Source organism: Panthera tigris, chromosome B3 (genome assembly GCF_018350195.1).
Source record: "Panthera tigris isolate Pti1 chromosome B3, P.tigris_Pti1_mat1.1, whole genome shotgun sequence".
Classification (NCBI taxonomy): domain Eukaryota; kingdom Metazoa; phylum Chordata; class Mammalia; order Carnivora; family Felidae; genus Panthera; species Panthera tigris.
The window spans coordinates 130,950,257-130,971,931 of NC_056665.1; the positions used below are offsets into that span (position 1 = coordinate 130,950,257).

At 41.6% G+C, this 21,675-nt stretch overlaps 1 protein-coding gene across 11 annotated transcripts in view; it reads left to right on the top strand.

Annotated features, from left to right (window-relative positions):
- The window catches only part of GPR65 (G protein-coupled receptor 65), a 127,380-nt gene that overhangs the window by 53,390 nt on the left and 52,315 nt on the right, over positions 1 to 21,675 (top strand). The window contains exon 4 of one of the 11 annotated variants that reach the window (XM_042990292.1): positions 7,125 to 8,287. The exons of 9 other annotated variants lie outside the window; for them this stretch is intronic. In XM_042990292.1, the coding sequence (XP_042846226.1) occupies positions 7,125 to 7,164 (40 nt within the window). In that variant the 3' untranslated portion in view covers positions 7,165 to 8,287. Of the gene's footprint in view, positions 1 to 7,124; positions 8,288 to 16,764; positions 17,078 to 21,675 lie in introns of those variants that run through there. One more of the 11 variants, XR_001511589.2, reaches the window with a different exon arrangement.

Here is a 21,675-nt window from a genome sequence, read left to right on the forward strand (position 1 = left end):
CACTTTTGTCTTCAGGACCCTCTGCCTCCTTCAAATAATATGAAAAATGATACTTTATGACTGTGTTACAAAGCTGAATACAATCCAGACTGGATTCATTATTATAGGTTAACTATAATCTGTTATTGTTCTTATTTTAAAAAAAAAATTAAAATTTGAACAGTTTGTAGGTCTGATGCCTTCTTGTTTCCATTGCCTGTCCTGCCCACTGACATCATCAGAACAACTTGGTCAGCTACAGAGTGAGGCCTGATGTGACAAACCAATGGCCTTCCAATGTTTGTGTCCCCCTTGCTCCCACGGGAGCTGGGTTTGGCTGCCACTTCTCTGAAACTTCCCCTGCTGAGGTCATCAGTGACCTCCAGGTTGCCAATACTCACGGACAATGGTCAATCCTTATACTTCAGACCTTTCTGGGGCATTTGGTGCCATTCTCTACTTAATTCATTCTTATTGAGTGGCCACGTATTTCAGGCTGTGTCTCAGATTTGGGAGGCATAGTTAACTAAACAGACAAGATTCCAGCCCTCATAGGGCTTTTTGTCCAGGAAGGAATCCAGATAAATAAGCACCATGTACAATATGTTTTGGAGATACTATAAAAGCACAAGGGCCCCTAACTTGAACTTGAGGTGTCAAGAAATGTTTCCTAAGACCTGAAATGCGAGTAAAAGTTCTGGTGGGGGAGAGGAGAGTGCTTTAGGCAGAAAGAGCAAATGCACCCAGCTTAGTGATAAGAGAACCAAGTGTACAGTCTGTGAATAGAAAGTGACCCCACGTGGCTGAAGCTTAGAGTATGTGGGTGGGGAGGGGGGTTTGCACTGAGAGTGTCATGAGCACTTTAGGAAGATGTCTCTGGTGTCAGTGTGGAGAACGAATTGGAGTAGGGGTGATACTGAGCTTAGAGAGATACTCAGCCCTGGGAGGCTGTGGATGAAAAGCCTGTGCATGGGACTTAGGCAAGAGATGGTAACGCTTTGAACCAGGGAAGCAGCAGACGGGAAGGAGGGAAGTGGACGGGCTGAAAATACTGCATTAACTGGAGTTGGTGACAGCCTGGATTTGGGGGAGAAGGATGACATCTGTCTGGCTTCTTACTGGCAGAAAACAGTATACTCTGTGCTGATAAAGCAGAAAGGGGTTTGTTATAAGATATTAGGAGACAACACAAGCTTTAGGAGGGCCAGAAAGCCCAGTTTGGAAGGCTCACAGAGCAGTGCCAACTGTATCATAGGAGTGTTGGAGCAGAATCACTGCTGCGTGTCATTTGGTTCCTGTGAGCCTAGGAACCAGACACCAGAAGCTCTACCCCAGTGATCCCAGAAGAACTGGATGTCCCCACCTTTGCAGTTGCTGCAAGCGGCTGCTTCCTCCAGCAGCAGCCATGTTACTCATTCCTGCCGCCTATTTGTATGAAGGTGCAAATGCTTGACTGCATCTGGGTCACATGTTGAACCAGGCTGCCAGGAAGTTTGGGGAATGTGGTTTCTGGCTTTTTAGGGAGGCAAACTATAGAGGAGTTGGAATGCATGCTGAGTGAGCTCCTTACACTTTCTTTTTTTTTTTTTAATATGAAATTTATTGTCAAATTGGTTTCCATACAATACCCAGTGCTCATCCCAACAGGTGCCCTCCTCAATGCCCATCATCCACTTTCCCTTACACTTTCAGCCACAGCTTGTATCTCTGCACCAGCCCCCTGACCTAAACAATATAAGGAAGGTGTTACAACTCTCAGAGATGAGGCTCAAAGGTTCAATAACTCATCCCAGGTCAGTGGTGGGGCAGAGTCCTGCTGAGTCCACATCTAGGCTCTTTCTGTTCCCTCAGACTGTCACTCAAGACTCACTTCTGTCCTAACCTCCCCTAGAAAGGCTCCCCCATCCCTCCCAGTCCACAGGATGCACTAGATGCTGCTGGCTTCCCTAATGTCCCTGTGCACAGCACAGGACAACAATCTGTGACAACAATCTGCATTTGCCACCTGGTGTCCCAAGCATTCTTTATTCCTGTTGACCCAGCCTCCTTCTGTGTGGCCTTCGTTTGATCTCTGTCCTCTGTTCTGTGAGCCTCATCCCACTCAGGAAACCTCACAAACTGATGATTTCATGTCTATACAAACTCCTTCCACTCCCAGTTTTTTCCCAAGTGCTTGAAATGGACAGTGGTTCCATCTTCCCCATCCCATTTCTCTCATTTATTAAATAAAATGGAACATTTGGACAAGATGATCTCTTTCTGCAACCAAATTTTAGGATGGATTCTGTAATTTTTCCTTTGGTGGGGCAGTGCTTTGGCTTTGGCTCAAGAATAGTGCTGGTTGTAAGAATTCTTTTAATTGGACCCCGGGCGTCAGGATTTGTCCTTTTACAAGTAGTGCCCCTCCTCTGCAGTCTATTTTGGGAGCCTCTACCAACAGCATCGAGCTTCCCCTGTCTTGGCTGAGCACCCTGTGCCTATCCCTCTGCCCCTCCAACTCTCATTTGCATTCATATCCCTCCCCACCACACGTACCTGTGCAATTGTTTCCTAACACGCTGCCAGCTGCTTGAGTCTTGCAAAGCCAAGTTCTCCTTTGGGAGTTCTGACAGTAGGTAATAAAGACACAGAATGTGATGCTTCTCCCTAGCCTGGACTCAAAAGAGGGGGCTCTGTCAGGGAAATAATTCTCTCACTTCAGACCAACTAACTCACTTTACAGCAAAGGATATTGCCAGTGAGCTTTTAAGCAAGGATCACTAGTCCCACACCATCAGGGCAACTGGACAGTTTGAAGCACCAGATTGGAGATAACACCCTGTGAGATGGGTGTTATCCTCCAAGATATAGTATGCTCCCTAAATCAATGACCATAATATGGCCCTGTGTCCCCAGTAGTTAGGGTGCAGTGATCTAGGCCCCAAGGAATAGATGCGCAAGGGGCCTTGCTTACTGTGACATCCAGTGACCCACTGCGAGAGTTGTGCTTCTAGACCCCAGTTGCCTACAGCAGCATCCACTCCTCACCTCACTCTTTCCTGGCCTCCTCTCTCCCTGGTGTCATTTCCCAGTCCCTCACCATGTTCCTGAGATTATCCCCCAAAGAAACTCCTTGTACCTGAAGCTCAAGGTGTGTTCTGGGGAGAGGCAGGCTTGTACCTCACACATTTGTCAGGAGGAACAAATGAGAGAAGGCGCTGAGGGCCGTGTCTGTCTTAGAGTAAGTGCCCAGTGAATACGAGCCACCATCGTCCTCATCCTCATTATTATCATTATCACTGTCACTGAACTCCTGCAAGAGAGTTGAGATGACCTTGTTCAAAGTCCTAAGAGAGGTGACATTGACATATCAGGCTTCCTCCTTCTTCCTCTTCCCTCACACAGCGACTCAACACAGCCCTGAAAGAGTCTATAAGCAAGGAGCAAACTACTGATAATATTAACAGCTATCATTTAGAGAGTTCCTACCCTGGAAATAGGTACTGTGCTCATTACTTCATAACTATGATTGTAGCATAACATGGTCTCAGCAACTTTACCAGATTACAATAGTCCAGGGTGTAATTATAATTTTAATAAGAGACAACATATGTCGGGCTTTTACTATAAACTGCATGCAAAGCATGCATGTAGTAATGTAGTGTCTTCCCATTTTACAGGTGAAGAAAGAGACTCAGAGAGAGAAAGGTACTTGCCCGTGACCACACAGCCTGGACAGGGTGGAATCTGGACCAAAACCCATATCTAGCTGACTTCAGAGAGCTTGCCCTTTCTGCTAGACCACAGTGTTCTCATCATCACTGAAATTTCTCCAGATGAGACAGTTTATCTGGGGGTTTACATTTTTCAGGGGAACAAAACATTATTCACAGGAACTAAAAAGGCGACTATCACTCAGCTCAACAAGCAAAATTTTCAGGAAATCTAACCCTGCAACAATAATTTTAAGGAACAAGAAGACATGAGTCACAGTCCAAAATAGCAAGAATAAACCATGGGATTCTGCTTACGCCAAAACTGATGCAGGGACTAGTTTCAATTGTAGCACATGTGGGAGGGACAAGTCCCACTGTACGTTGAGATGTCTGGAGAAAAGTGGGCATCCTAGACATACTAAAATGACTATTTTCTAATGAGCACCAAAAGATAGAAATTTATGTGTCTCTAGTTAATAAATTCTTATCATATTCTACCCTTAGAAAAGTTATACTTAATCCATAATTTATACCATGTTGGAATCATTCTTAGAAAATTAAAATTTGACCTTGCCTTATTTTCTATCCACTGAGGTATTCCAAGTTAAAGTTATATATTATCCCAAAGCATTCTTACTATCTACAATTAGAATAAGAAACAAGAGTTGTTTTACCAGCTCTTCAAGCTGTAATAAACTGAACTTGATTCTCCCCCCATGATTATTTGCAATCATTACAATAGCTAGTATCTTCCAAGGGTTTATTGTTTGCCAGAATCTGAGCTACAAACTTTATGTTATTTAATTCATATAACAACCATAAGAGGAAAAAGTATTATTTTTTTCTTCATTGTACATAAAAGGGAACCATAGATTAGAGAGGTTAAGATCTTACACAATATCATTCAGCTGCGTTGTGGAACTACTGAGATTCAAATCCATGATTAATCAGTGTACTTTAATTTGAAAGGGTTATCCATCCAGTCAGTGCCCTTTCTATGTGGACCCAAACCTTTAAGTTCCAAAGTGGCTGAAATCAGACTGAAAGTGACCTGGTATATTTCTGAGTTCTCAGGAAGAATTAAGATCTGTCTAGAAGTTAGCATGTTAATAAACTGCTCCAAGGAGCTACTTCTGTAGGAGGAACAGAGACCTCACTCTTCATGACTGTGGTTTGCAGATAAGTTGCTTCCTGGTCACACTGTAGAAGCCATCACAAGGAGTCAAAACAACAGATTAAAAAAATGAAACCTTTTCAAAAACAGAGTCAGGATGTACTCTCACACTATAGGCTTACAAATCACTTGCACCACTCAGTGGCCCTGGGCTGACCTAGTGATTAAAGGTGATTCAGGATTTGCTAGGAACCAAGAAACTGATTCTATCAACACATGATTTCCTTAGGCTATGTTAGTACATCTGATATTCAGATACTAGAAGCTGTTTGCAGCTTAATTGTTAAAAACTGAAAATCTTGAAGAAGTAGAGGTACATGACAGAGGTACATGTGTCTTCATAATAAAGATCCTCAACTCAGCTTGATTTTGTGGCAGTGACTCAGCACGTCACAGTTGGCAACTTACCTTTCCTGAGGCTGCCTCCCATCCTTAGCACGCCAGTAGTCCTGGGTCCTTACACGCAAGGACCTCTGATGATTTCTTGGGGAGTCATCAGGCAGATAAATAAACATCCCCCCAAATAAAACTTACCCACCCCATGGCAGCCACTTACTGCAGAGGACAGATCCCTTAAAGACAACAGCAAAAGCTGTCTCAAGAGATGTGCTGGTTTTGAGAGATGTGTGTCCTCAAGAAAGCAGTGTATTGCCACCACAATCTAGATTTACACTCCTTACCTTGAGAAAAAAAACACCTGGAGTGACATAAGATATTTAGGGTCTCCCCTGACCCGTTATCAGCCATTAGGAACGCTAATAATGATCTTTTACCATTATTTCAATTGCAAGAGTCAAACTCGTTGGACGGAATCCTCAAACATCTAAGAAGGTAGTGGTGGAAATCCAGGGAGTTTTGTTGCCTCATCCCTTTTTCCTTTTTAATTTGCTGATTGATAACTTGATCCCATTCATGGATTTGCTACCTGCCAAGAAACGAAAAAGGAAAACAAGCAATCATTTATATGCATGATATGGATTTTAAGAACTATGAGTCTTAAACAGGAAACTTTTAAACTCATGAGAAATAAGGCTATTGATCAACGGGACACTATTCAAGTTATATTCCTGGTTCGTTGCTTTCTCTAAGTACTATCCTGGTGTCTTGCTAAATCAGCAAAAATACCTGAGCTACATCAGGTTCATCCTGACAGAAATGTTTCCTTTGAGTTATGATGGAGTGTCAGGTTCTTTGCCATAGGGGGAATTTTTCTGTAACTTACATAAAAATAAAACTGTGCTTATGACATTTTTCGATGTCCTTCATTTAAGATTCCTTGTTGTAAATTCCTCTTAGAATTTAGGAACGCACACACATGTAGCACTCACAAATTAGTTTACAATAAAACTCCAAAGTGCTTCTTTCTCTTAGTTTTTAGAAAGATAAGGGGAAAAAATGAAATCAGCAAACACTTTCTACTTACTAAAACAATAACTTGACCATTTCCCTGAATGATTTCCAATTTTTCCTATTATTTTCATTTAATCGCCTTGTGTATATTTTATGTATAAGGATATGTGTGTTTTTAAATTATAATTCTCTACAGGTCCTTCTATAAATGATAAATTCCTATCTAGATGCCAGAGATAGCCCATAATAAAAATTCCAGGGATAGTAGGAACAGACTATTGATCAGGTCCCTGACAGAATCCAACTCTTCAGATAGCATCAGATAGCTTATAGAGGAGATGGTGTTCTGCATCCCCCACACCCCTCAGATTATCTATTGCTGTAAAACAACCCCAAACAAAGACTTAAAAACAATCATTTATTTTGTTCATCAATATGGGGGGATTGGCTGGGGCAGCTCACCAAGTAGGGGTGATTTTTCCCCAAGGGACTTTTGCAAACATCTGGAGACTTTTTTTTTTTTTAATTTGAAAATCTAATTGGATTTATTAAACAATGCATAGATCAGGAAGCATCCCATCTAGCAAGTAGATGGGAAGTTCTGGGAACATTTTTAGTTGTTAAACTGGAAAAAGTGCCACCGGCATCTAGTGAGCAGTGGCCAGGGGCACTGCTAAATACGGTATAGTGCCCCTACAAGGAAGTACCCAGCACAAGACTGAGAAACCCTAGCTAAGCAGTTCTCATTTGAGGTCTCTAATGAAGTTGCAGTCAGGTGGTGATGGGGCTGGGTCATCTTGAGTGCATCTTCATTCACATGTCTGGTACCTGGGCTAAGAAGACTCAAGCAGTTGGACACTGGAGCAGCTGGGGATCCTCAGGAATCTCTCCTTTCTATGTAGTTATTTCATATATTCTCCCTGCAGGGCAGTTTTAGGGTATCCAAGCTTCTCACCTAGTGGCTGAAGGTTCTGAGTAAGTGCCATCAGAGATTGATAGAAGCTGGGTGGCCTTTCTAACTCAGTCTGGAGTGTCACTTCTGCAGCAACAAAGTAACAAAGATCCCCAACCCCTTGGGGTCAACAGAAAGGAAGGGGAGAACCTGAACTCCCACCCCGGCTTGGCAGTGAAGAGGCAGCACCATCACATCTGTGGAAGCCAACTAAAATACAAGATTTAAATAAGATTCAGAGTCTTATAATAGAATACCCAAAATGTCCAGGTTTGAGTCAAAAATCACTTATACCAAGAACTAGGAAGATCTCAAACTGAATGAGAAAAGGCAATCAACAGTTGCCAACACTAAGATGATACAAATGTTAGAATCATCTGACAAGGACTGTCAGTCAGCCATCATAAAAATGCTCTGACAAACAATTATGAAAATGCTTGAAACAAATTAAAAACCAGAAATTCTCAGCAAAGAATTAGAAGATACAAAGAAAAACAAAATGCAGATTTTAGAACTGAAAATTACAGAAACCAAAATAAAAAACTCAATGAATGGACTCAACAGAAGAATGGAGGGGACAGAGGAAAGAATCAGTGAACTTGAAGATACCTAATTGGAACAACAACCACAACAAAAAAAGATTGAAAAAATAAAGCCTCAGTGACATGTGGGACTATACCAAGTCCCAGAGGAGAAGAAAAGAAGATGCAGGCTGAAAAAGTATTCAAAGAAATAATGGCTAAAAGTTTCCTAAATTTGGAAAAAGAAAAGAAAAAGCTGTAAAACTACATATTCAATAAGTTACTCTGAGTAAATTCCAGATAAGATAAACTCAAAGAAATCTACACCAAGATATATCATGGTCAAAACTTCTGAAAACTAAAAACAAAAAAATAATCTTGAAAACAGCCAGAGAGAAACAATGCATTATCAGTATGGGAAAAAGCAATCAGAACAATGGATTTCTCGTTGGAAATCTTGGAGGCCAGAAGAAAGTGGCACAACATTTGCCAGGTGCTGAAAGAAGAGAATTGTCAACTCAAAATTCTTCATCTGGAGAAGGTATCTTTCAAGAATGAAGAGGAAATCAAGATATCCTCAGATGAAGGAACACTAAAAGAATTCGTCCCCACCAGACCTACCCTAAAAGAATGCTTAAAAGAATGGTTAAGAATGGTTAAAGCAAATTTTAAAGAATGTATCATAGGTTATCAGGAAGTATGGAAGAACATACTAAGAGAGAAAATATGATAAATACAACAGAATTTCCTTCTCCTCTTGAGTTTTCTGAATATTGTTTGATAGTTGAAGCAAAATTTTTTAACACTGTCTAATGTGGTTCTCAATGTATGTAGCAAAAATAGTTAAGACACTTACGTTATTGATAGGGGAGGGCAAAGGGATGAACCGGGAAGTAAGGTTTCTAGACTTCACTCAAATTGGTGAAGTGTTACATTAGTGGACTTTGATAATGTATGTATGTAATACTTTATTGCTCACTACACTAAGGGAGTTAAGCTGATTGGACCCAGTCTCTCTGAGCAAAACAGAACATTAATGTTATATTGGGTTTGGATGCAGCACAGAGTTCAAGAATTTGGCAGACTTTCAGTAAAGGGTTGACAACCTATAGAAGCAGAGTTACTTGGGTACGATTCTTATTGGTCGGTTAGCAGTCCTGATGTGTATACTAGAGTGAGTCCATCACTGATTGACTTTTAGAAGTGAGGCACTAACTGTGAGTAGTTAATTCATTAACCATTAACTGAATGTTCAACTGAAATTTGTTGCCTTGATCTATGGGAACAGGTTAAAACTGGCCCTGGTAGCCATTTGCTACCATGGCTATAGGAAAATTCATTTTTCCTTAACTTTGTAGGAGCCTTTTTATTTTCACTGGTGTTGCCATTTGAAAATATGTTAAATAAACCTTATGTCTAATTTTGCAAATCTTTTGCTCCTAAGAAAAACATGTCTGGCATGATGAAGTAGGGTGGGAAATGTTTACCAGAGATTAGGGTATATCCTTTCTTTTAGCCTATTCATAACCAATTTTCCCCCTTCTTCTGATAACAACATTCCTCCCTCCGCATGCATCCAACCCTCATATCTTTGGGGAATTCTTCTTTCCTAAAACAAACATGTGGTTCTGATGAGAGCTATCAGTCTCCCATCCATGGACATGTTATTCAAGTGTAGCCAGTCATAATACCACACAACCTTGATTATAGTGATTGGTCCAGAAATAAGCTTACGTGAAGCCAATGAAAATCCTTCCTCTCCTGTAGCACCCATAGCCCTTCATTACATGGGTATTGTTCTATGACTGATTCCCCTAATAGAGCGCCTTGAAGCCAGCCACCATGTCTGATTTACTGATGTATATACATGACTACCATGTTGCTAGCATGATGCTAGCAATTATCATGATGATAGCATCTAAGAGGTGCTCAGTAAATATTTCTTGAATGTTTGAATAAATGCATAAATGGGAAATGGGTCAAGGAATGAGTGGGTATTCAGCTATTATTTGAAAAATAAATGACAACTGTAGAAACTCTTAGAAAACGTCTGGGAAAAGTCTTCCTAGCTCTCCTAAGAACCCTCTTCTGTCACAGTTGCTAGAATGATGAGTACATTGTGTAGCCCACAGCGGGAAGTCCAGGCTGCTGAGCCTGGGGGACACCACACATCTGTGTTGTCTGGGCCAGCTCTATAGTTTCTGCAGGCATCACAGCTGGCACTCAGATTGGCCCTTTTTCATTTGCAACAGTCATTCGGAGCATAGGGAACAACTGTGTCTCTAAGAACTCTCAAGAAAACAAAGGGTGGCAGTATCAGTGACCAGTTGGATAGACTTCAAGTGTCAGGGCAACTCTGGTTGTGTGCCAGTCAGGCCAGGAGACAGTAGGGACTTGATATGACATGTATCTTCCTATGACTCTCTCCCTGCTCAAAACTTCGAATAAAAATTGAAAAGCACTGAACTCACAGGAGGCAAGCAACTTGGGTTCTTGTCCTGACTTTGCTACTACCTCACCCTGTGACCTTGAGTAAGCCACTTAACTTCTATAGGGCACAGCGTCGTCATCTTAGAAATGATTTGGTTCTTTTCAGCTCTGGACTTACAACCGTACTACCTCTGAGTGTCAAGACTGGAACATAGGTGCAGCCTCCAAAACTAGTGCTATGGCTGGGAGATGATCCAATGTCTGAATGCGGTGGCTGGTCTTTCCTCTTGTCTTTTGTCTTCCCCCCGCCCCCAGCCCCTTTGATGGGACTTGAGGGATGAGCTGAGCGAAAGCTTCCGATAACTCAGAGCCTGTCCACTTGGGAAAATGTCAACTCCAAGGTCAGTGACTGCTGAGAGATGCTACTTGAGGGCTGATTGGGCATCTCAGTGACTGTCTGGCCTCAACAAGAAATGTCTCTGCATTTAGGATGCTTCCTTCACATATTTTTACACAAAGTTTTCTGAATTTGATATACAGAATATATATCTATTTTGAATTTTCACGAATTTGTTGGAATGTGACATACACAACAATATTACCAGCAGTGTAATTTTGGAGGATTGGAACAGTATTTGATGATATATTTCAATGAATAATGATGATAGATAATATTGGTCATATTTTATGATGTTGGCTGAAGATATAATTATGATGAGGGACTGATGATGCTCACAGAAATATATTTGAAAGTCAGTGAAGAAAAATGAAGTTCACAGATACCATCGCCACTCTAGATGCTATTTTAAATTTTGTTTCTAAGGAAAAGGTGCTGAGTTACAAGCCTTGTCATCTACTTTTTTAGACGCGTGAAAAAATACAATCCAAATTTGCTTTCTCTTTTTCATTTCTGAATAAAGAAATGGTCTGTTGGAAGAAGAGAGGAAATGTTGCAAAATCATAGAGCAAAAACTGAATTTTCAGCATAGATTAAATCAATTCTGTAATTTTGCAAATAAGAAGACTGATTGATGTCTGTAACGGATGTTATAGAAGTTGCTCAAAGTCTGGCAGCTAATTAGCAGCTTCAGGACTGAACATGACTCTCATATACAGTGTTTCTATATTTATCCCTCTCTCCATTTAGATCTTAATATCTACCCTAACCCCCAATATCTAGTGGATATCTTTACTGCACCAGTATTTCCCGAATTTCAGTAATTAAAAATTCCTAATGTGTGCCCCAGCCACTCACCATCTTACTATGATTTGTTTTTCTTAAACTCACTGACATTTGTATTTAAATTTACTTAAAGGTAACATTTATGGGGCACCTGGGTGGCTCAATCGGTTAAGCGTCTGACTTCAGCTCAGGTCATGATCTCGCGGTTCGTGAATTTGAGCCCCACATCGGTCTCTCTGCTGACAGCTCAGAGCCCACTTCAGATCCTCTGTTTCCCTCTCTCTCTGCCCCTCCCCTGCTCTCTCCTTTTCTTAAAAATAAAATAAACATTAAATTTTTTAAAGCAACATTTATGTCACTAATATAAATATAAAATCAGTATTACTTGCCATAAATGGGTGGTGAAAATGATCATTTTGTGTCCAAGTGCCCGTAGAAGTTTACTTCTGAAACTTTGTGAAACTCCCTTCTCTCTTAAGCTGCTCTGCCTATGAAATAATAGGATGTCAGAGTTCTTAAATGATCAGGGATCATGGGCCCAAGATAAAAGTAATCATCAAGATGTACATGCAGCCTTTTAAAAAAGTTAGAATATACTGGATTATGAGAGGAAAAATGCTTTCCAGCTTATTGCAATACCTTCCCTTACCAGCTCAGATAATTGGCTGTTGGCTTTTAGAGGTGAGAGCCCTTGAAACCCTTCAGGATGTGTTGCAAGGAAAACACTTCTTGGGGAGAGGTTCTCGCTGTTGCACAAACAGAACCTGAAGTCAGGAAAACATTTCTGTTTGGAGCAATGCCTGTTCCACCACCTGCCAGCAGTGTGCTATTAGACCAGCTTTTCTGTCTCAGTGTCTCAAATTGTTCTTCATTTCAAAACATGGAGACAATCAGTGCCTTTTAGAGTATTTGTGACAATTGATGAGGAAACACGTGGATGATAATTAGCCTGGTATGAACACAATGAACAGTCTCAATACACTTAAGTACAGGTACGTCCGCTTTCCAGAAGTTTGCCTGACACCACTTTGCTTTTAAGAAAGACTTATATTAACACCTGTTTTGGCTAACCGAAAGAAATCTGAAGAGGATTTTCGCTTATACAAAAGAATAAAAAAAGCATAAAGCAAAAATAGCATTCAGCATTTGTTTGCTGCAAGCTGTTTATAGGGGCATCACTCACCCCCAGCAGCAAGAGGGGAGATGCCAGGCTCCTTCTTGGGAACCACACAGCATCTCAGCATCTCAGCATCAAGCCCCCACAGGGCTATGAACTGTGTCTGTGAGCATCTGTGCTTTATCTTAATTTGTTTTGTGCATCTGTTAGCAAGATGTGGTACCAGAAAAGGTACCAGAAAAGCCTAAAAGAGGTGATTTTGGGGGTCCGGGAATGCCCAGGAATTTTTCTATATAAATAAATGGTAATTGATTTACACCATTTTACTTAGGAGCGGTTTCCTAGGTAGTGAGAGAAACCTTTAAATGGCAAGTTTATTTTCTTCTCTGTTCTCCCTTTTCTGGAGTCTGATGCCTTTCAAGGTTTTTGTAATATAATTCAAAGATAGGAAACGAAGAGATTCTTTGAGCATTAGAAGGGATAGTCTATTTTTATAGCATTTTTCAGACAAGGAAACTGAGCTGTAGGATTCTTATGAGTAATATGTCCACTATGCAGGTAGGAAGTAGTGAAACCAAAACACTCTGTCTTCAGAGCTTACACTCCTAATAATCACGCAGTCTACACTACATAATGTAGTGTATTAAGATGGCTACAAATTCTTTGACACCTTCCACCAACAGGTGGATTCTATGGCCCCTTCCATAGAATCTGGGTTGGCTCTGTGATTATCTAATACAATGTGGAGGAAGTGATGTGCCAGTTTCCCAGCCCAGGTCTTAAGAGACTAGTTAGTAGCTTCTGTCTCCTACTTGCATAGATGCTCATTCTTTGAGCTCTGAGTCTGCATTTAAGAAATCAGACTACCCTGATGGATGGCTCATTTGGAAGAGCTGGAGATGACACAGAGGGTGAGCAGCCCAGCTGAGTGCAATTTTCCAGCCATCCCCACCAAGGCCCCGGGCATGTGAATAAAGCCCTCTTAACCCTCCAGAGAAAGCTAGCCACCAGCTGAATACCAGTGTGACCCCAGGCGGTTGCCAGAAGGACCGAAATAATCATCTATCAGAGCCCTGCTCAAATTCCCAACTCATGGATTGTGAGCTGTTTTACACCACTATGATTGGGAAGGTTTGTTAGCACAGAAACTAGAACGCGTGTATCATTTCATGGGAATTTCATACTGCCATCTGAATAGGTAGCACTTTTCCATTTTTTGGAAGAGATCATGGTGTAGTAAAGTATCTTCCCCAATGTTCCACACTGCTAAATGGTAAAGCTACATAACAGCTGGGTTTCTGGACTTAGCCCACACTTGCCTGCCACTGGATGCTGCCTCCAGGTGCTGCAGAGAAAGAACTCCAGCGTTGCCATGGCAGCCATGACTCCCCACTGGGGTCTAGGGCAACATGGTACTCGCGAGAGCTCCAGCTAACCCTAGCCTCCTCTTTGCCTCACGTCCCATCTTCATATCACTGCCGACCCTACCACCCTAGACAAGCCCATCTTCTCCTATACTAGCTCTGTGATCTTCAGCAAGTTACTGAACATAGGCTGAGTGTATGGAAAGTGTCAGCTGCCACCATGACTCTGATTGCAACCCAAAATCCGTTTCATAGTCAAATATCATAAGGATTAAGAACTCCGGCTTCTGGGCCTACCATAGGCACTCAGAATTCTCCAACCAAATATAAACAGTAGATCCAACTAGTAGCCCTCTTGTTAATCAACATATATAATTTGTGATTCATCTTTGCTGATGTATGTACATTTACTGTGTTGCTTCAGATGGACGCATGAGACCCTCTGGTATGTGTCCACCACATTTTATCTATGTATAATGAACCTACTATGTTTCAGGATCTGTGTTAAAGTCTTTATATTGATTTAATTTAACCCCTTCAAGAACACCACGAAAAGTATTTTTAATGAATTTACATGCAATTTTATGATTCCATTACCTTAGAAACTGTCCTAGGTGCCAAAGTCATCTGGCTTGAGAGGAGGATGATTCAAAGCTTCTCCTCAGATGCAGCTATTTTATAACAAGGAGTTGGGCACAGAGAAGCAAAGGACCAGAAAGAGGAAAGTGAGGAAAGCATCAAATTTTAATTCAGTTTTCCCATTTACTTCCTGAGTAAATTTATCAAGCATCTCCTGTGCACCAGTGCATTATTCTGGGTCTTCCAAGAAGCAGGCACCAAGACAGGATTAAATGTGCAAGAAATTTATTAGGGGGAACATCTATGAGGGATAATCGGAAGGGTGCCGGGAAAGGCTGAGAGAGCCATCAGATCATGATGCAGGTCTGACTCTGCATGAAGGAAGGAAGCAAGGTTGGGTGGATGCTTCCTAGATAGCCATCCAGCTTAAGAAAAGTTAGGCAAGGCCATGGGGGTGTCTTGAAGCCAAGGGTTGCTCATCAGAGGAATCCTACATCTCTTGGGAATGGGCCTGTTTAATCTCTGCCATGCACAGCCAGCCAATGTCTGGGAGCAGCCCATGGGCAACATGGCTTTGGTACAAACTCAACAATAGTTTTCAGAGCCAAACAGGACATTTTTTATCTACCAAAAAAGGGAAAAAGAGCTCTACTGTGGAAGAGGGGAGACTTCAGCCCAGCCTGTTCCTAACCTATTAAGCATCCTCCAGGAGCCTTTCTGCCAACAAGGGCCTGGGCATTCTCACCTGTACTCCCAAATCTGGAGAGATGCACAAGGAATGAGAGAATTTTTAACATTTATTCAACCGGATACATTCCTGGCTGGTCTGTACTCCCCCACTCTCATTTATTAGTTATTGAAGAAGAGACATTCACCTTTGTAACCCACTTGTTTTTTGTTTTTGTTTTTGCTGTTTGATCACATCGGCTCCAATGTGGGGAATGGATCAAAGAAAGGCAAATTAGAAGCAAAGAGACCACTTAGGTGCCCAGACTAAAGTGGTGGCAATGGAGGTGGGGAGAAGAGAATTGGTTGAAAATATATTTTGCAGATATAATCCACAGGATTACTGGTGGATTACACATCCCTGACTTCAAAGATTACACACCTGGACAGACTGGAGTAGAATGTGTCAGAAGGCCATCACAATTTAGAAATACTAAATGCTATTGTTCTTTAGCTTCTACTACAACCATACTGTGAAGAGGCCATCTTGAAGGATGGATCTAACACTACCCAATCATGTACGATCTCGTTGTGATTTCCATAGAAAGACCCATGACTGTCACTTGTGTTAGTTGATACTGTTAGGTTATTTTTTAAATTTTCATATCCAAATGAGCTCATCTACTAAAAGCAAATGAGAACTCAAAATCATTTTATAAAACCATCTGGATAATAATGTTAGAGCTCAGCAATTTATTTTATTTTATTTTATTTTATTTTATTTTATTTTTTTCTCATAAATAACAAATGCGTTCTTGATTTATTGTGTGGTGATACTATAACACAGCCTTCACACTGACTGAATAGGATAGAGCTCAGCAATTTTAAATTAAGGAGAGAAGATATCCTAAAATAGGAAATTCACCTGGAGTTTGGAAAGAGGGTATAAAAAGCACATACCTAATGTCACTGTGAACTTTTCATGTCTAACAACTGAGATACCCCACTGAGTGTCATTTCACTGAGAATCCAGAAATCCAGAATAACCTTAAGAAATTGTCTTTGGTCTCCTTTCTGAGCACAACACCTGCTTACTTTAACCTAAATGGAAGTGTATTCTATTAGATTGGGATCAATCTGTAAAGCTAGCTACAGGTTTATTGTTGGCAAAAGAAAGTCTGGGGGAAGTGTGCAAGAATGTCCACTGCCTCCCCATGCATGCCAACCTTGATGTCACGCCCTTCACACCAGGGGTCACTAAGGGGCCTGCATGCAAGGGTATGCAAGTTTGTGCTAGAGAAAAGAGAGCGAGCACCATGAGGGAGTTGAGGACCATCCACTCCACAGAGAGGAAAAGCATGTCTAATGCTTGGGGCAATCTGCTGTGTGCAATGTTGTCCTCTCTTCCCTCTTGCCTATCAATTCTTCAGTAATGTCTACACTGCACGTAGAAGCGGTTTAATGAATGAATTCAGTAAGGATACAAATAAGAACAGCTTTATTTTCTTCTTTCCACTGCTTCCAGCATGTTCTGATGGATCCTTTCTGCACATTCTGATGACATCCCAGGCAGAAACTGTGGCTTTCTGATTTCTCTGGTCTCATGAATAATCTCCTTTCAGGTGTAAAAACTAATTTTCAGATTCTATAAAGTCCTGTCCAACAAAACAAAACTTGAGCCTCGTATCTAATGCCAAGCTCTGTCCTTCTCCTTTTTCCTGCCTCCACTAATCACCCTTCCCTGATCAGGCTTATGTTCTACCAAAATACGTATGTTGAAACCCTAACCGCCCGTGATGGGGTTAATGCCCTTATAAGAAGAGACAGGAGAGAGCTTGCTTCCTGTCTCTGGTATGTGAGGACCCAGCAAGAAGACAGCCATTTGGAGAGAGAGAGAGATCTCACCAGAACTCAAGCATGGTGGTACCCTGATCTTGGACTTCCCAGCCTCCAGAACTGTGGGAAATAAATTTCTGTGAAGCCTCCCAGTCTATGATATTCTGTTATAGTGGTGCACACGGACCAAAACAATGGCTCAAGCTTGACCACCTTCTGTGGCAAAGAAAGGTAGGCCAAATATTCTCTCCTCCTTTTTCTTCTTGCAGCTGTTGCAGGCTGTACCATCTGCCTCCTACCTCCAGAATTTTCCAGGTTGTAATTAAGCCTTGTTCTCTATGTTCAGGAAGCCTCCTAAACTCCAGCCTCAAACAATGGCTGCCATGGTTCAGAGCTCAGCCAGCATCCAGCCAGGGAACTGTCAGTCTCCCTTTCTTGAAGCACACCTCCCCACTGTCCCCCCCCCCCAAAACCCTATGACAGTTTTTTTGACTTGGCTTCTATGACCTCTATGTTACTTGGATCTGGAGATATGAGAATGCCACACCACTCCCCATGAGGCCCAGATTCCCCATGTCAATAAACTATTGGGTGAGCTCCCTTCAAAAGTGCAGCTTCACTTTACACAGGATGGTTGGAGTGGGTAGGGATGGATGGTGATAGTAACAGGATCAAAAGATTATCTTAGGGGGCGCCTAGGTGGCTCAGTCGGTTGAGCGTCCAACTTCGGCTCAGGTCATGATCTCACGGTTTGTGAGTTTGAGCCCCACCTCGGGCTCTGTGCTGACAGCTCAGATTCTGTGTGTGTGTGTCTCTCTCTCTGCCCCTCCCCTACTTGTGCTCTGTCTCCCTCTATCTCTCAAAAATAAATAAATGTTAAAAAAAAAAAAAAAAGGTTATCTTAGAAAGCCATTAAGAGCATGTCTGCCAGCTCCCTGTCACTGTCTTAAAAGCATGGGGGAAGTTATCTGCTCTTCTCAGGTTGGGGGCTTTATAGGAAACCCTGAGAAAACAGAGAGTCACATGCACAAGCAGATTATTCACACTATTGCATTGATGTGAATGGGTCGTTCATTGTCGATATAAAGAGCTATGGAGGCTGTGTGTCAAGGTTGGCAGTAGTTGAGAACCAGAGCTTCTGGGCTCAGGGAGCATGCGTAGTGGGTATAGTGGATATACACATAAAGACAACTTTATAACCAGTTTCTGAACATCCCTGTGTTGAGTGGGCAAAGGCGCCCAGAGACACATAATGAGGACAGTTCCAATCAGTCAGCAAATATTAGCAAGAACCATCAGTGTGCTGGGCACGGTAACAGGTATTGGATGTGTAGAAGTGAACAGAAACCCAAAGGTAGTGGAAGGGAGGCAGGTTTCATTTGCAAAACATCATTCAGGCACCTAAAGGATGAACAAAAGCAAACAAAATCCCTAATGCACTCCTTCCTAAATGGATTTGTTAATTGCATTCATTGGGAACAGATTATAATATCAATAAACTACAGTATATATAGGAACTATGTATAATGAACTGACTTGCTATTCAGTTTTCATGGGGAACTTGGCAGTTTTTCTGCTAAACCATGAATCATACTTATTTGAAGACCAATCCCCCCCCCCACCCCGCTATTCACGGGAAGACCAGCGCTCATGGAAGAGTCCCAATTACTCCCTCTAGCTTCCCAGTACCAGTCTGGAGAAAGCTCTGAGCATCATGCATCATTGCCTCTAAACCGTTGCCAATTTCTCAGAATGTTTTAAGAACTAGTATAAATGGTTATCTTTATTTTTTTTTATTTATTTATTTTTTTTAATATATGAAATTTACTGTCAAATTGGTTTCCATACAACACCCAGTGCTCATCCCAAAAGGTGCCCTCCTCAATACCCATCACCCACCCTGCCCTCCCTCCCACCCTGCCCTCCCTCCCACCCCCCATCAACCCTCAGTTTGTTCTCAGTTTTTAACAGTCTCTTATGCTTTGGCTCTCTCCCACTCTAACCTCTTTTTTTTTTTTTTTCTCCTTCCCCTCCCCCATGGGTTTCTGTTATGTTTCTCAGGATCCACATAAGAGTGAAACCATATGGTATCTGTCTTTCTCTGTATGGCTTATTTCACTTAGCATCACACTCTCCAGTTCCATCCATGTTGCTACAAAAGGCCATATTTCATTTTTTCTCATTGCCACGTAGTATTCCATTGTGTATATAAACCACAATTTCTTTATCCATTCATCAGTTGATGGACATTTAGGCTCTTTCCATAATTTGGCTATTGTTGAGAGTGCCGCTATAAACATTGGGGTACAGGTGCCCCTATGCATCAGTACTCCTGTATCCCTTGGATAAATTCCTAGCAGTGCTATTGCTGGGTCATAGGGTAGGTCTATTTTTAATTTTCTGAGGAACCTCCACACTGCTTTCCAGAGCGGCTGCACCAATTTGCATTCCCACCAACAGTGCAAGAGGGTTCCTGTTTCTCCACATCCTCTCCAGCATCTATAGTCTCCTGATTTCTTCATTTTGGCCACTCTGACTGGCGTGAGGTGGTATCTGAGTGTGGTTTTGATTTGTATTTCCCTGATAAGGAGCGACGTTGAACATCTTTTCATGTGCCTGTTGGCCATCCGGATGTCTTCTTTAGAGAAGTGTCTATTCATGTTTTCTGCCCATTTCTTCACTGGGTTATTTGTTTTTCGGGTGTGGAGTTTGATGAGCTCTTTATAGATTTTGGATACTAGCCCTTTGTCCGATGTGTCATTTGCAAATATCTTTTCCCATTCCGTTGGTTGCCTTTTAGTTTTGTTGGTTGTTTCCTTTGCTGTGCAGAAGCTTTTTATCTTCATAAGGTCCCAGTAATTCACTTTTGCTTTTAATTCCCTTGCCTTTGGGGATGTGCCGAGTAAGACATTGCTACGGCTGAGGTCAGAGAGGTCTTTTCCTGCTTTCTCCTCTAAGGTTTTGATGGTTTCCTGTCTCACATTCAGGTCCTTTATCCATTTTGAGTTTATTTTTGTGAATGGTGTGAGAAAGTGGTCTAGTTTCAACCTTCTGCATGTTGCTGTCCAGTTCTCCCAGCACCTAAATGGTTATCTTTAAAGATGCATCAAATTGAAGGGAAAAATGAATAATATCCTGGAATTGGCACTCCATTGATTCAATCAGTGAGCATGTCCGCTTGCCCATCTTCCATCACTGTGACTCATAGTACCCACTTCCTGCACATAATAGCTACTTTCCATTTGCTAACACAAGAAAATATTTTGCTTTTGGGGGAGGGGGCTTTTTTTTTTTTTTTTTTTTTTTTTTTTTTTTTTTTTTTTGGTTTTTCTGGTTCCCATGTATTAAAATCCTACTAGGTGCTGGGAACTTTGTACAGATGATCTCTTATAGCAACCATAGAAAATAGGCAATGTTATCCCCATTCAATAGATAAATGAAAAGACATTAAATTATTAAATTATTTGCCTACACTCAGGCGGTTGGTTAGCAAGTGGGGACAGAGAATTTTGAGCTCGGTTTCCCAAACCCAGAGCCTGGACTTACACCCAGAGCCTTACACCATCTCTCTAAAAAGATTAAAGAAAAAAATGGGAGTTCTCTAAAAGCCTCAAGATAGAGAACATAATTCTCTATCTCTATCTCTAGTGAATTTTCTCTATCTTAGTGGTGTTATGCCAAAATGAGGATATGCACAGCTCTCAATCCTGCTACATTTATGAGTTTCCAAAATCAGTGAATCTCAGCGTAAGCCTGTGCATCATCTGGTTCAACATCCTTCCTAGATGCTCCCCATCTCCTCCTTGGGTCCTCCAAGCCCCTGCTCATCCAGTGCTGGGGATGAGAACTCCCAGACTTCCCAGAAGGCCCTTCTATCTTTGTGCAGCTCTGAGAGAAAACGCTTGCTTATTCTGAGCACAAATCTCATGCCCTGTGGTTTCCATGCACGGGTCTGCCTTTTGGGGACTCAGAATAATTTTAATCCATCTTTGACATGACAGCCCGTCTTGTATTTGAAGGCACCTCTCACATTCCCAAACACCTAAACCCCCTTGGCTTTTAGAAATACAAATATGACAGGATTTTAAATTCCTTCTTATTCGAGGCACTTGCTTGCAGTCTTCATGTTACCCTCGCTGATTGCAGAAGCTTCTTGACTGGTCTTCTCGCTTTATTCTTAAACTGTTGTAATCTGAAGAAACTCCACTCAGAAGCAAGAATGTCTCCTTAAAATGTAAATTCGACCATACCTCTCTTCCACTCAAAACCCTCTAATCACTTAACATTGATAACAAAATCCATACTCTCTATCCCAGTATGTTAGAAGTTCACTCTTGTTCTCAGAGTGGGATAGGCAGCTGACCTGACACAATAAAATTCGGCATTTTTGCAATGGGCAATGTTGCAACTGCTCTGTATTTTACTCACATTTAGACAAATCCTTGTGGACTATGAACAGAGTAGATTCAAAAGTAAATTTGGCTTGCATGATCTGAAATGCAAGCAGGTCCAAAAGTGAAAAACCCTAACTTCTAGCTCTGACATTGGGAACATGTTGCAAACTTTTCAACCCCTTGATGAGCCCAGTTCTTCTGGTGTGAACTCTAGCTTTCCATTATTATGAACATCTAAAATGTAGCAAGTTTACTTTTAATTTTCTCATCAAAGAAGGACATTCCCCAGTCATTCTAAATAAACCCAAAATAATACCACTGCTGCAAGTATAAATGCAGTGTGTTTAATGTTACAGCATCTAAACTAGGAGTAATCAACGGGCCCTGAAATTATGTATGAAATTCCATAGGAGTGTGTGTGGGGGGGGGGGGGGG